Raw genomic sequence first — 14,863 nt, forward strand, 5'->3', positions numbered from 1 at the left:
AAGATAGCTACTGTAAAGAAGTGGATAGATTCACCCAAGAATCTCTCTTGTAAATGGAATTCCTTCTCAATTTTGGAAGGATAATTTCACAAATATTGTAATGTAAACTTCTACAATTAGTTCATCTAGACACAAAACCAACAAATGTCTACCAAATCTTATGAGAGAGAACAAAAAAAAAATGATCAGGAAATTGAAGTGGGTTATAGGATCAGACATTTCACATACATTTCCATGTAATTATTGGTCTAAAAGTTTGAGCCCTATCTTCCTTATGAGCGTAGTTTTGGTTTGGATAATAGTTTATAAAGAAAAAAAGCTATGTTGTGGATTGAATCCTTTGGTAGCTACATATCCGAATTGGAGAAGATTATAGTGTCAGGTTTTATTATAAATGTTTTTTTTTTTAAATTTGACTTCCATATCCTTGAATCTTGATCTTAATGTTTTGTTTTAATTTGTATTTTGATTATGTAGGTATAATGGGAGAGAATTAGGGTATGTATAATTTCTTTTTTTCCTCATAAATTGAGCTTCAAATGAGGTTAAGGGGTGGACCCAATATCCATTTGCATTGGATTTTCTATAAGGTTTACAGTTTTGGCAGGTTCGAATTGCATTTAGAGGTGAGTCATTTTATCCAATTAGATTGGATTTGCTGAAAGTTTTTAACATTCTAGTTGATTGGAAAAATATTTTATTCTTTTAGTTTTCATCTTTTCTTAGTTTTCAATCTTATCCTTATTAGACATGGTGTGTTACTCTTGTTAATTGAGACTTTCACTCCTTTATTAATTTTGCATCTCTAGGTAATCATTTTGTGTGTCATTACATTTTGCAATACCCCTATCCCTGAAATGTTTTGGATATCTAGGCATTATATCAATCTTGGCCATGCATCCACATGGAATTTCATTTTAAGCCACTAAAATCTATATATTCAATGATATACTCCTCTCTAATTAGTTTCTGAGAAAATGGATACTAACAATATAATTACGTCGTGGGATTTATCCTTCTATGAAATACATAAATTCTGAAATCTTTGAACTTAGGAAAATTTGACATAGCTATCTATGAAGTCTTCAAAGATAATTGAAAATATCATGACTTTATCTTTGATGCCTTCAAAGATCACACAAAGTGAATTTTTTTTTGAAGCCCTTGAAGATTACTGAAAATATTGTAAATTAATCTATGAATCCTTCAAAGATCAGTAAAAAATAATTGTAAATTTTGATCTATGAAGCCTCCAAACATGACCGGGATCTCAATGCTGAAGAACAATGTGGCTGCATCACAGATCATCTGTTGTAAAAAAAAAAACATGTTAACAAGGTTATAGTAGTATATTAGTTCATATTAAGGGTTCCAATATCTATCTTCATAAGTCACACAATATGATCATATCCCCCTTATTTAATTAATTTTCTATATCCATTAGGAATGATTTTTGAATTTTTATGTGCATTGATGAATTTTTGTGTGCATTGACTCTTTTCTAACAAAATGAATATGTTGAGAAATCTTTTCTAACAGTGCCTTATCAACCATGAACATGGTTGTGAGGTAATATGTTTGGTGTCCAACCTCAACAAAAATTGGTTTCGTAGAATAAGAGCATAGCATAATTTCATAAGCTATGTCAACTTCTTCCCCTGCATGCTCCAAGATGCTTGAAAATTATATTTGGAAAATAAATGTTGATGACAGTCCTCATTAATTATAATCCACCTTTTCCTATTCTATTTAGAATAATATTTACTCTGTTAGATCTAATATGTTAGTATATCAAATAAGATTTGGGGACATTACATTGTGACAGAGGAGTGAATCTAAGTAAGAAAAAGACTAAAACTACACTAGCAACCAAAGTAGGTCATTGAGTTACAAGCTCAATCACAATCACAATCATAAGAAATAGCTCATGGATAGATGAATGAAAGGGGGTATATTTTTTGGATGATAATAGCTCATAGAGACTGCAAATTTGACTTCGCAGTCCATCAAGCTTGAGTTCCCTTCTAACATCTCAATGTATCATACCTTGAATACATAGGATTAGCAGCACATAGATCAGCAAAATGGAGCAATTCCAATTGACAGATGAATAAGTTTAAGTTCATTTCCATCATCTTGGTGTATTAGACCCTTGATGTACAACAATATCAACTCATTGATCACATGACTCCAAGACTCCATAAATGTCCAAAATGATATAGGAGATATTTTTCTTCTTCTCAACCATACATGAGCCTCAACATATTAGCAATTTGGAGTCCAATAAACCTTTTGAAAGACTAACGTAGTATCTTGACACTGTTTGAATGCTTATGAAATTGCAATGTCTACTCTAGAAAATATGATTTTTTGTTTGTGTTGAAACCCTAGAGTTGAGTTACACATGATGGCCTTTTGTAAATACTATGTGGGGGTGGTTTAGTGTGATAGGTGATGTTATAGAGTCTGAAAGAGTTAGCAAAGTTTATGCAGCAGGTTGATTAAGAAAATTGGGTGCTCATACATAGGAAAGCATCAATTGGCAATGAAGCGTGATATACATGTGGCAAAAATTGCTAAAGAGATTGCAGAGAAAAACTTTGTTCAAAATGACCTAATGGGTGCCATGGCTAAGATTGAGCAAAAAATGGCAGAAAAATGTGATAAGTACCTTGATTCCTTGCCTCTTCCTCGATTTCTACCTCTTCTCCTAAATTTCTTGTGCAGCTCCCCCACGCGCGCTCCGTAGAATCTTTGAAACCAGGGGAGACGAGAAAGATAGCAGCAAAGGCTTAGTGAACAGAGGCAAAGGCAGTAGTAGAGGCGGTGAATGTGGATACAGTTTCAAGACTGGATATAGATTCTGTTGACCTCGTTGCCCAAGTGTATTCAAATCCAAATCGAGATGCACATGCCCTACGAGGCATATACCTTCCACCCTCTGCATGCACCAACTAGCGCTAATCTACCACCTCTTAATTTAACAAAACAATGAAATGGGCGGCCGAAACCCTTTTTGATTTTAACATGTTCAACTAAGTGTTGGTTGAAATTTTGACCAACACGGGCATGGATTTAAAAAAAGAGAGATTTTTCCTTCCATATTTCGACCAATCTAAAATATTTTAATAGATGGTCGAAAAATGACCTCAAATGTACTAGTGAGGCATTCCAATATACCACCGAAACTGGAACGAGCTGAATTTTCTATTTTTGAGGTCAATTTTTGCATAGGTGCTCACCAGTTTGTGATATAGGCCAATTTGTAAATATTGGGGCGTTCTCAACAAAATGGGTATTTTTCATCATTGGTCATCAAATTTGGTTATAAGGTAGATATAAAGGCTTTTTGCAGTCTGAAAGTGAAGAAAATCAACTTTAAACTATTTTCTTGCATTCTGGAGGTCATAATGTAACTAGCTTTTCACTTTTACCATGAACTCATTTTAACACCAAAATCAATTACATTCTTTCATCATGAGATTTCTGAGATATTTGATGCCTTGTAAAGGCCAAATGATGATGATTTGATTCTAGCAGTTGAGGAGAGAGATTAGAGAGAGTCTTTTCATGGCGAAGAGAGGGAATTTCATGTGGACAGATGTCAATTGCAGATTCAATCCAGGAATTCTTTCCTCTAGACCATTCTCATTCTTTCTCATTGTAGAGGTTCTAGTTTTTCACTGTGAGACCATTGGTTCAAGTTTTTTGGAGAAAATTTTCTCATTACTATGATACCAAGGTTTTGGATCTAGTCCTGATGCATTCCCAATACTGAGACACCATTTTCTTTAGCATTTTCTCTCTTGTATGAACAACATTAGGAAGGTTAATACAGATAGTTCAGATATGTTAGGTGTTTTCATGTTTTCATCTCATGCATATAAATGTATAGTTTCAAGGAAATTAATACAAAGAACAGCAGGTTGAGGTTCAGTTGAATCTTGTCTCCTTTATCAGCAATCTTCAATGTTTTATAATCTTTGACAAAGAGCTTAGGTTGTAGTTGTAGTCCCTAAAGGATGTATGTTATTTCATTTTTGCTTGTAACTCAAAGGGTTATGTAAATGCTTCAGGGGAATCAACAGGGTTGTAAGTTTACTGATGGGGATATCATGTAAGAATGAGGTTTATATTGAACATGGATGTCTATTTACAAGTTAAATAGATAGATCAGATATCTGAAGATACAAATATATCCTAGATATCCATATGTGTGTTTTTGATTCATGGATTTGCCCAATGGATTAGGCATTGGTCAGCTACAGGATCATTAGGTCTTACTGCTGCATATTTGAGGTTTGCTGAATCAACATTATTAATCAAACGTTCTTTCCCTTTCATGTTGAAGAACCTAAATGTGATGCCCTCATTCAGCTTATGAACTCCATGGTTTTGCATTTAGCTAGTGCAGATTTATGTCATTTCATAAGTCATTAGGAGATATAAGGGCTTTTATCTGCTTTAATAGATTCGGGTATATGTTTTACACTAGTACCATACATCAGAATCTCAAGGTTAACCCGCCTAGGTTTAGCAAAGCCTAAAGTAGCGGAAGGATCATGCCTTATAGTTAGCCCATTGTTAGAAATGACATGTTGAAAATGGGAGTTAGCTACCCCTAGATATGTCATTTTCTTAGTGGGATAATTAAAAACCCTCCAACGTTTTCAAAACACCAACACCGCCATTCACACAAACGAATCATCCCATATCCATAAACAACATCTAATCTTTTGTAAGTCTCTCTCCTCTAGAGAACTAATACAGAGTCATTATCATCATGAGTAGACTCACTCTCTTCAAAAGAATTCAATCGAAACTATTCATATAAAACTAAGTATGCAGAAATCTATACTTACAAATTATATTATCTCTTAGTGATTGAGTAAAGATGAAATGCAGTTTTCCAAGGTGATAAAATTGCATATGCAGATGTATGTATGTATGTGTATGTGTATGTATGTATGTATATACATATATATACATATGTATATGTATATATACATACACTAACACATATGTGTGTGTATGTATATATAGACATATATATACATAAAGAGAAGCTTCTCAAATCACCTGTTGGGGGAATATAAAGAGATAAATGTTTAGAAGGAAAAGAAAAGAATATTTATATAGGTACCTCTTCTACCTTTGAAGAAAATCATAGAGCAAGCACTGCTACATTTGGGCCTGAATGCCACAAATTACACCCCTGTCACAAATTGCCATCGCAATTTGGGATCAAACATCACAAGGGCATGACACGACAACAAAATTGTAGAGCAAGGGCACGAAGATCACAAGGGCATGACAATAAAATGCAGATATTGTAAGGGCATGACAACGAAATCCTAGATCTCCACTTATCTCCACCAAGGACATGACAAAGAAATGAAAAGATCATAAGAGCATGGCAACAAAGTGTAGCGATCACAAGGGCACAACAATGAAATCTTCACCTACATTTAGAGCTTTCCACCCTCATTCAGAGGTCTCCACCCTCTTTTGCACACAACTCTCCGCAATCAAAACGAATGGGGAATGATTTAAGTCATGTTTTCTTTCTTTCTTTCTTTTTTATCTAAAATCAACTTCACATTGTGTTGTAACTTTTCCATAGGTGTTTGATCCTTGATAGCTTTCATTTCAACATTTCTACATTCAAGTTTTCAAGTTTCCTCTTCATTATATAGTCCTTTCCACCCTAAAAACCACTTTCTTACTTCATTAAAATTAGGACTTGAACAAAGCCCATATTCCAGAAAGCAAATAATAAAACAATAAAACTCACTCAACCCGTGCTTACTGACTTAGCTAAGCCAATGAAAAAACAAAACCTATATTCTAGAATCCAAATAATAAAATAATAAAACTCACTCAATCCATGCTAACTAACTTAGGTCAAGATCCTGTACAAAAATAATGCAAACCAAGAAAAATGGGCAAGAAATTTTAGAAAAACATATCGTAGAAGATATTTTTAGAAGAAAACAAGCCATGATCTAGTTAAATTGGTCTAGTTGTTGATTAATTGGGTTGATTACAAATTCCTGTAGAACTGTCATCAGATTATAATAAAACGAACACTTAGTTGTTCCTAGCTAGCAAGATCAAATACAATTTTCCAAGGTGATAAAATTGCATATGCCAATGTATGTAAATATGTATGTATGTATATATGTGTATATGTATGTATGTATACATACATATATGTGTGTGCATGTGTGTGTAAACATAGATCTTGACACAATAGAAAAATAATAAAACTCACTCAATAGGTAGCATGGCCATGGGTATTGTCACAAGTTTTTAAACATAACTATATAAGGAGTGAGTTCGGATGTATATAAGTTAAACTTACACTTAATTGTAAACTACAACACAAAGGTTGCACTAGGGTATCCTAGGGTATCATAGTATTTTAATTATAGAAAACCACCTAATTCGCCCAAGTGGGTGTATGATTGCGAAGAGTTGTATTAGGTGAGCAAAGTTGACCAATGGTTATATGAACACAACTGCATCAAAACAATTATAAACTAGAACTACATATTCGTTAAAGTGAGTAGTTCAAGGGTCTTGATCCTGTGGATATGGGTATGTAGGCAGCCTAGTAGGTGGAGTATGCCTCTAGTGTGTAGATGCCTTGGACATAGTTAGGTAGCACTTAACCATTTATGCATGTATGTAAATATTCTCTACTTAACAATGTCATCCACATGTGGCAGTTGAGCTCGCACCTTCGACAAATACTTCATTTCCATTATTTGTGCTCTCTAATCAAAGGTATATAACTTTATCACTTGTAACTATAATTTTCAAATAGTAAAAACCACAATAGTTTCTTATAATTCTATGGTTCTCTTTGTAATTTTATAAAATTGAAGTTTAAAAATTAATTGCATTTATATACATCTTTTTCAAGTTTGATATTTCTCTTTTTCTCGACTCATAGTCCAAGAATACTTTTTCAAAATGCATACTAACCAGTTGGAGATTGAGCCAAAAAATTGTAAGAACAATTGTGCCAAAAGAGCTTAAAAAAATGATTGTGCACGATAATCATCTTTTTACGTTCTTTTTGGCACAATTGTTCTTACATTTTGTGATTTTGGTGAGAACAACATTCCAAACTAATCAGGTAGGTGATAGGACTTGTGTCTTGTGATAAGACATGTTTCTTTATTTAATAGAAATCCTAGAATACATCTAATTGAGTTGATTCTTATTTGGTTTTGGCTAATACAAAATTTTATTTCAAATCTATGTTTTTTTTCGAAATGCCATGATTTCTAACGAAAAAATCTAGCTGAAATATCATATAGAATCGTAGAATATATCTAATTTTTTAAGGGCAAATTTGTTCAACTCTTTTAAAGAGTATCATTATTTAATGATTGCTTTCTTTTGCAATGGGATTTGAAATGTGTTTACTTGTATGTGCCTCTTAATTATAACTATGTTTTCTATGTGCTCAAGAAATATGAATTTTTGAAATTCCAATTTGACTTCAATTAGATTCAGGAAATTTAGCTAAGACAAGGTATTAACAATGTAGGAACATGTTGGGAAACTTACTGGACTATGTTATTATTTGTTCTATGTTTGCCAATAAATTTAATTGGAATGTCTGGATCTAGTAGACTTGGTATTTTATGCCTATCTTATTAAAGGTTTAAAAGAATTGCAGATAAATAACTTGATTTAAATTCTGCGGGTTTTGAATTGTATTAGCACATTGTCCCTGCAAGGATCCCAAGTATCTATTGCTATTGTTGATTTGGTCTAGTTGTTGATTAGCTAGGTTGATTACAAATTCTTGTAGAACTGTTATCAGATTAGGTACAATAAAAGGAACAATTAACTTTATTTTTGTGCAGGATCTTGAGCTAAGTCACTTAGCAAAGGTTGAGTGAGTTTTATTGTTTTATTATTTGGATTCTGGAATATGTATGCACCTGGATCAATTTTTTTGTTGTATAGCTAATATGTAATAAGCACTTTAAAAAAGATCTCTCTGTATACATACATACATACATACATACATACATGTATATGTATGTATGTATACATACATACATGTATATGTATGTATGTATACATACATACATGTATATGTATGCATGTATGTATGTATACATACATTCATATACATATACATGTATGTAGTAATGCATGCATGCATACATGTATGTATGTATGTATCATTCTGGAGATCTAGGATTTCGTTGTCATGCCCTTGTGATCTCTGCATCCGAAGTATCTACTATTGTTATTTTGGGCATCACTATATGATCCAAAATGTTATGAAGTACTAAAGCCGGTAGTAACTTCTCCCATATCTCCAAAAAACGTAGCATAGGTTCAAGGTCCCTTGGCTCCAAGAAATTTGTAGCAACTATTCTCACTGCTGGAAGAATAACTTTAGTGAAAAGTTGAGTGTAAGAAGTTGAAGAAGCGAGTTATTTTTTTGTGTAAATGTCATAATCATGAGGCTCATTCCCTTACAGAAGCCATAACCCAGTTAAATATACGTATATATCAACCTAGCTAATCAACAACTAAACCCATTTAACTGGATTATGGCTTGTTTCTTTCTAAAAATATCTGCTATGATATGTTTTTGTAAAATTTCTTGCAAACTCTACCCATTTTTCCTAGTCTACATTATTTTTGTGGAGGATCTTGAGGTAAGTCGCTTGATAGTATGATAAATCATTGATCAATAAGAAAATGAAGAGGAAGAAAAGTTGAGGAGGAAAAAGGAGGAGAATAAGGAAAGGGAAAGAATAAGACAATGATGATAAAAAAGACAAGCAGGAAAAAGAAGTGGAGAAGAAGAATATGATGAAGGAGAATGTGAAAAAGGAAAAAGGAAGGAGAAGAAAAAGAAGACAAAAAAGAGGAGGGGGAGGAAGAGGAGAGAGGAAAGACAATGAAGGAGTAAAAGAAAAAAGAAAAAAATGAAGTAAACTTCAAAGAGCAAGATACAGTTTCCATCGACGTAATCATTGCACCTTCTTTTGGTGCAAGTAGTAATTGTACTACATATGAAAGACAACTTGCAACCCTCCTTTTACCTTCCAAAACCATGACAACAATTCAATTCAACCAAACATCTAAATCCCTAATTCTAGATGTTGAAGTTGAAGTTGATGCTAAATGCTTGTAATTACGATGGGGTGCCTATCCACTTGATATTGAATGCATGTCCCGAAATGTTTCAAATCTAAATCAATATAGGAACAAGGAAATTAAAGCTCTTCATCCTTATAATTTACCATGCTGATGGAAGTCGTACAGATAAAATACGGTCAAACAGCCGTGAAAGTAAATCTAAATTGGGTAAGGAGGTGAAGTAATTGACTTTGAGAAAAGAACACGAGGGTACCTACCTACAACTTTTATTGCCATTTTGCGATATTTTACGGTGTTTTGAATTATAGTCTAATTTGGGCGTTCACGCCTCTCCAATACAAAGCACCGAGTCATATTTTTGCTGGATTTTTCATTTATGAAGACTGATTTCAATAGATTTGTCAAGCTCGATTTTTTCGAGGATTAATTGAGTCCGTATAAACGATGACTTGGTGTATAAATCTGACGCCATGATCGATGCAAATCTACAGAGATCTGAGCAAAATTACAGAAAGAGGACTACGCGGCAAGGAGACCAATGTTCGAACCTCCAGGTCAACTCTTTGTCATCTTACACAAAAGATTTCTTCTTTAATCTGCGTGCAACGAGTTAAAAATCATGTTTTTGTAAATGGGTTATGAGATTTCTTCTTCTCAGAAACCGAGTCAACCAGATTGACAATTGAGTGGTCAATTTCGAGCAGTTTGTTTATCCTTATCTTGACCTGCTGGGCCGCTTTTGCACGGCCTGGTTAATGAATTCTATATTAGCATTTGCATTTGGAACGTATCAATTCATTCATTTGAGATCTCTTTTTTTTCATGATTTTGCTGTTGGATTTGATGAGGAGAGGCGGCATTTGATATTTGAGATGTGAGTGTCGGCCATGGATTCAGAAAGTTGCGAGCTTGGAAGCAGTGGGAAGAGAAACTGGTCGGATTCATATTGTTGCAGCCTTCCTCCATCCAAGAGATTCAGTAAAAATGCCATTTTTAGCTCAGAAGAAAAGGTGGAAGATGATTTTAGTTGCATAAGTGATTTTTCAGATGGGAATCTGAGATGGTATGATGGGTCTGCGCCAGATTCAACACAAGCCGATCTGGATGATCTCCTGACGAGCCTGCTGACAGAATCTGAGACCCACAGTATGGATTTTTTGCCAGAGGCTAGAAAGAGCTTCAATGGAGATTCAGAGAAAATGGGGTCAACTTCTTTTTACTCAGGGCCGACTCTTACGGATGTTCAGTCTGCCCTGTCGATTTATCAAAGAAAGGAGCAATCTTCATCCACCACATCGATTTCAAGCTCATCCACCAATTCTGAGTTGTTCCAGAGTTCAAAAGCTAATCCATTTTCGAATTCAATGTAAGTTTCTTCTCACTTGAAAGTAGACAACTGTTTGTTTGTTATTCAGAATTTTCAGATGCTATCTAAACTCATGAAATTTTGATAATAAGGAGTTAAATTATCATATTACTATTAGGATTCAATAGTGTGGTTTTTCAAGATTCGTTATTCAAGAATAGTAATTTACATGGAACCATCTTTCATAAGAACCAATAAAACAGATTAATTTTTTTTAAAATCCTCCTTAAAAATGAATAAAACAGATGAAATTTTGCATTCAAAGAACCAATGTAATTAATATAAAAGACAAAAAAATAAGAATTAGGCATTGCAACTTGACAATTGTTATTATTATTTATCTTGACACCCATCACACTCAACTTAATCTAAATCTAGACAGCATTTATTTGATATGTACTCTTTACAGTTGCCATCGCTGACTTCCTACATTCACATGGCATTGAACAATGGTAGTGCCTATCTAGCTATGACAAGTATTTTTTTATATAACAATTTTTTCAAAAAAAAAAACTGGTGTTTCATTGATATGATTAACTCTTTTTTTTTTGGTTGCATAGCTGCTGCCTTGACCAATGACCATTCCATGTTTGGAGAGCATTTATTTGCCATGTAATCTTTACAATTGCCACTATTGTCTTCATGCACACATAGTATCTAATAATTTATGTTTGTGGGTATATTTTGATATCAGAAACGAGTTATTCTATACAAGGCTACACCGGGCTAAGAGTGAGGCAAAGTATTCAGTCAAGGTTAAGTTGCATGAAAATGGCATGGAGGACGGTTATAAATGGAGAAAATATGGTCAGAAGGCCATTAAGAACAGCCCATACCCCAGGTATAATACTACTTCATGACACCCATTAAATACTTCAATCTTTTCTATATCAATTTTATGATATTTTAAGCTTTGTGGGCACTATTAAAGAAATGAAGTATTGATGTGCAGGAGTTACTACAGATGCACAAATCCAAAGTGTAGAGCTAAAAAGCAGGTGGAGAAGTGTGTTGAAGATCCCCACACACTCACCATCACTTATGAAGGCCTCCATCTTCATTTCCCATCTCCTCAATTGCAGATTTCTCAACAACTCAGTTATTCTCTTTCCCACAAGTATAATAATAACATTTGTGGAAAGGTGCAATCCAAGAAAGCTCCTCTTCTAGACAATGAGTGTCTTGACAATGAAGGTGGTGACCTAATGGAGTCATCTCAATCTCCCACCATTATAGACATCCATCAATTTCTTCTAGAAGAAGATGATAAATGTTTTGAACAACTTTTAGAACAAAATGATAAATGTTGTGAATCTCTTGGATTTGGAATAGACAATAGCGATATAATAACGGATGGAGATGGTATAAATTTTATTGTTGAGGGAGGAGAGAATGAGTATCATAAAGATGGACTGCTTGAGGATATTGTTCCATTTGAACTCATAAATCTTTCATCATCTTCTTCCCCGTCTTCTTCTCTATAATGAAGAAACAATTTCAAAGAGATAAGTTGAAAGGTGTCTATGAAAAGTTTGCGTGGTTTAATTTGATATTTTTTTTAGTGGCTCAACATGATAATGCATTTCTAGTTTAAAACAAATTTATTTGTTGAATACTTGTAACAAACAAATAATAAAATGACTTCGTTTTGCAGAGGAACATGGAATTGTTTTGTATATAATTAAGAGACCCCCTTTAATGGTGTCTGCCAAACAAAATTGATTTTTAACAGAAGGGGGTGCTTGACTATAAGATAAACAATCTTTTAAGGAGGAATTATGTAATCTGATTCGTGTTAAAGACTCATATTTTGTTCCTATTTTTGATTCATGGTACTAAATTATGTTCTCAATCTATCTACAAGTTGCATTTTTGTTAATTCAAATATAAAACAAAGAATTCTTTGTGCCAAACATGCTTTTTCTTTCTATTTCAAAATATATCTTTATGGTGACAAATATATTATTTTTTCTTGAAATTTTTTATTAATATATTAACTTGTCTTAAATATGATTATAATTTATTTGCTTATTATTTTCCTTTAAAATAATTTTTTTTAAAATACTATTTATTGATATTTAATAGATTTTATATGGTTTGAATATTTCATTCTAAATCATTTATTGATCCTATATCTAACCAATAATGTGGTGGTTATTGTTTATATTTGAAATCTAATATAATTTAATTAAAAATAGAATTTAGATTATTAAATCCTATTCTATTTTATATCAAATTACATATTAACAATATTATCATTTGTTCAATATAATTTTTCTTCTAAATCATATTCATTAAATTCATCCATAAAGATATGCTCAACTTGTCTATATTTTATGGATGAAAGATTTGAATCTAAAAGAAAATTTCACATAAGATTCTAACTATATTTTCAACATAAGATTATGTTTAAGGAGTTAAGAGGTCAAAATATAGTTTTCTACATACATGAATCCATAATATGATTACTCTAAGTTTTAAAAAATGCATGATGAGTTGTAATACTTAGCCATGATATAATTATCTAAAGATACTATTGCATTATAAATTTTAAATAATTGAAATTAAATACAATCATATTATGGATATGTGTGTAAAAATGACAAATCACATAATATTACAACGTAAATTAAAATATATAATGTGTTTGCATTCTAAAACACATAACATAGTCATATTATGACTTTGGTATATTATAAATGTGAATGTACCATAGCTTAATTATTTGAAGTCATTATATTGTGAAAAATATTTATTAAAAAAATTAAAATATTTTCTACATTTACTACTTGTCTTTTTCATTTTCTCTTGTTTGATTTATAACATATATTCAAGGAAAAGATTGATTGCATTTATAAGTTCAATCATATATATGTTCATCCCATCCACAATCCCTTAAAATTTAAAAGGTTATATTATATCATTATCTTACTATATTAATTAGGACTAAACTATTTTTTATATTACATTTAATATTAAATATTTTTTATTTCAACCAACTAAAACCCTCTCTTACAAATGAACATAAATGCAAAATATATATTACAAATCATGATAAACAACCTTCCCCACACAAAATTTCCATATTCATCTTATGCATCCTCTTAAAACACAATAAACTATTTTAAGGAAAATTTAAAATAAGTAACTAGCCTTAATTTCTTATTCAAATCTTAAAATCACTTATACTACAAGAAGAATAATGTATCTCCTATTTATTTCATGACTATAAAAATACACATGAACCATTTATAAAGAAAATCATTTCCTATTAAATATGTGAACAATCTCTTATACATAGATTTCATGACTAAAAAATACACATAAACCAACTAACTATAGTGTCTCCATCTTTCTAGCATCTTAGTGGAGTTCTTAGCCTTTACGTTCTCCGAAGGCTAAGTGGAGAAATAAGGAGAAATTGATTAAATTAATTTCTTATAAATTCATTAAATAAATTTAAATTAAAAGGTTTCTGCAGTTGTTATATTGATTGTTGGGAATGAACACTTCCATTGATTTGCATAACTAAAGTGGTGAAACATCTTCTGAAGGGTTGTGACTATTGGAGAAGACAAATTAGTCTTTTCATTGTGCTGAATTTGTGGCCTAGGGCTAGCTTTTTGGAGTAAGGAATAAGTTGGAATTTGCTATAGGAAAATTCATGTTTTTGGAGCAATTCCAAGTTTTCATCTACTACATTTTGCATTGTTTGAGAGTAGATATGTAGGACATTGGTAGGGTTTGTAAAATCTATAGTAATATGATTTATATTAGATTTTTATATCAAAATTTGTTGCCTTAATGTGTTATAGATGTAGATGCATATTTTCCTATTTATAATTAGTGTTAAAAAATAATTGCATTTTCATTGTTCATTATTTGGTGTGTTCTTTGGAAGCATATTTATTAAAGTTTGGCATTTAGAAAACAATCAAAATTTACATATGCAATATATCTCTTGCTTGCAAAGTGTTTGACAAAATGTCAAACAATTGAATTTGAGAAGGATTTGGTGTTTCACGAAGTTATAACCTGTTGGGTTTATTACACTAACCACATATATATATAAATATTTCCAATTATATGTGACCTAATTTTCTTATAACATGCTTAAGGATATTAATAATTAAGGAATAAATGTTTAATGATACAAAAACTAACATAGATTAAAAAAACAAGTTAAAAAAATATTTCCATCTATTAAGTAGGAAAAAGTTTTTTTTTTTAAAATTAGTACTAACAGTGGATGGTGTTTGAACAAATCTCTTGTAATAATCATGAGATGTTTTTGTTAGATAACTAGGGGTGGGTGCTTATGTTTAGTTATCCTACAGTTCCTTCAAACAATTTTAG

At 32.0% G+C, this 14,863-nt stretch overlaps 1 protein-coding gene across 1 annotated transcript; it reads left to right on the forward strand.

The window, feature by feature from the left end:
* Positions 1-9,962: 9,962 nt before the first annotated feature.
* On the forward strand, positions 9,963-11,991 carry LOC149549176 (uncharacterized). Its single transcript, XM_089794280.1, has 3 exons — positions 9,963-10,507; positions 11,202-11,348; positions 11,460-11,991. The coding sequence occupies exons 1-3, from the start codon at positions 10,029-10,031 to the stop codon at positions 11,989-11,991; spliced, it is 1,158 nt and encodes a 385-aa protein (XP_089650406.1). The 5' UTR covers positions 9,963-10,028.
* The last annotated feature ends 2,872 nt before the right edge of the window (positions 11,992-14,863 follow it).

The sequence above is a fragment of the Cupressus sempervirens genome, chromosome 7, assembly GCF_028749045.1.
Source record: "Cupressus sempervirens isolate cs-2001-9-10 chromosome 7, ASM2874904v1, whole genome shotgun sequence".
Taxonomy (NCBI): domain Eukaryota; kingdom Viridiplantae; phylum Streptophyta; class Pinopsida; order Cupressales; family Cupressaceae; genus Cupressus; species Cupressus sempervirens.

Coding starts and splice junctions, on each gene's coding strand:
- LOC149549176 (XM_089794280.1), top strand. CDS start 10,029: ATGGATTCAGAAAGTTGCGAGCTTGGAAGCAGTGGGAAGAGAAACTGG. Junction 10,508..11,201: donor AATCCATTTTCGAATTCAAT/GTAAGTTTCTTC, acceptor TTTTGATATCAG/AAACGAGTTATTCTATACAA. Junction 11,349..11,459: donor AAGAACAGCCCATACCCCAG/GTATAATACTAC, acceptor ATTGATGTGCAG/GAGTTACTACAGATGCACAA.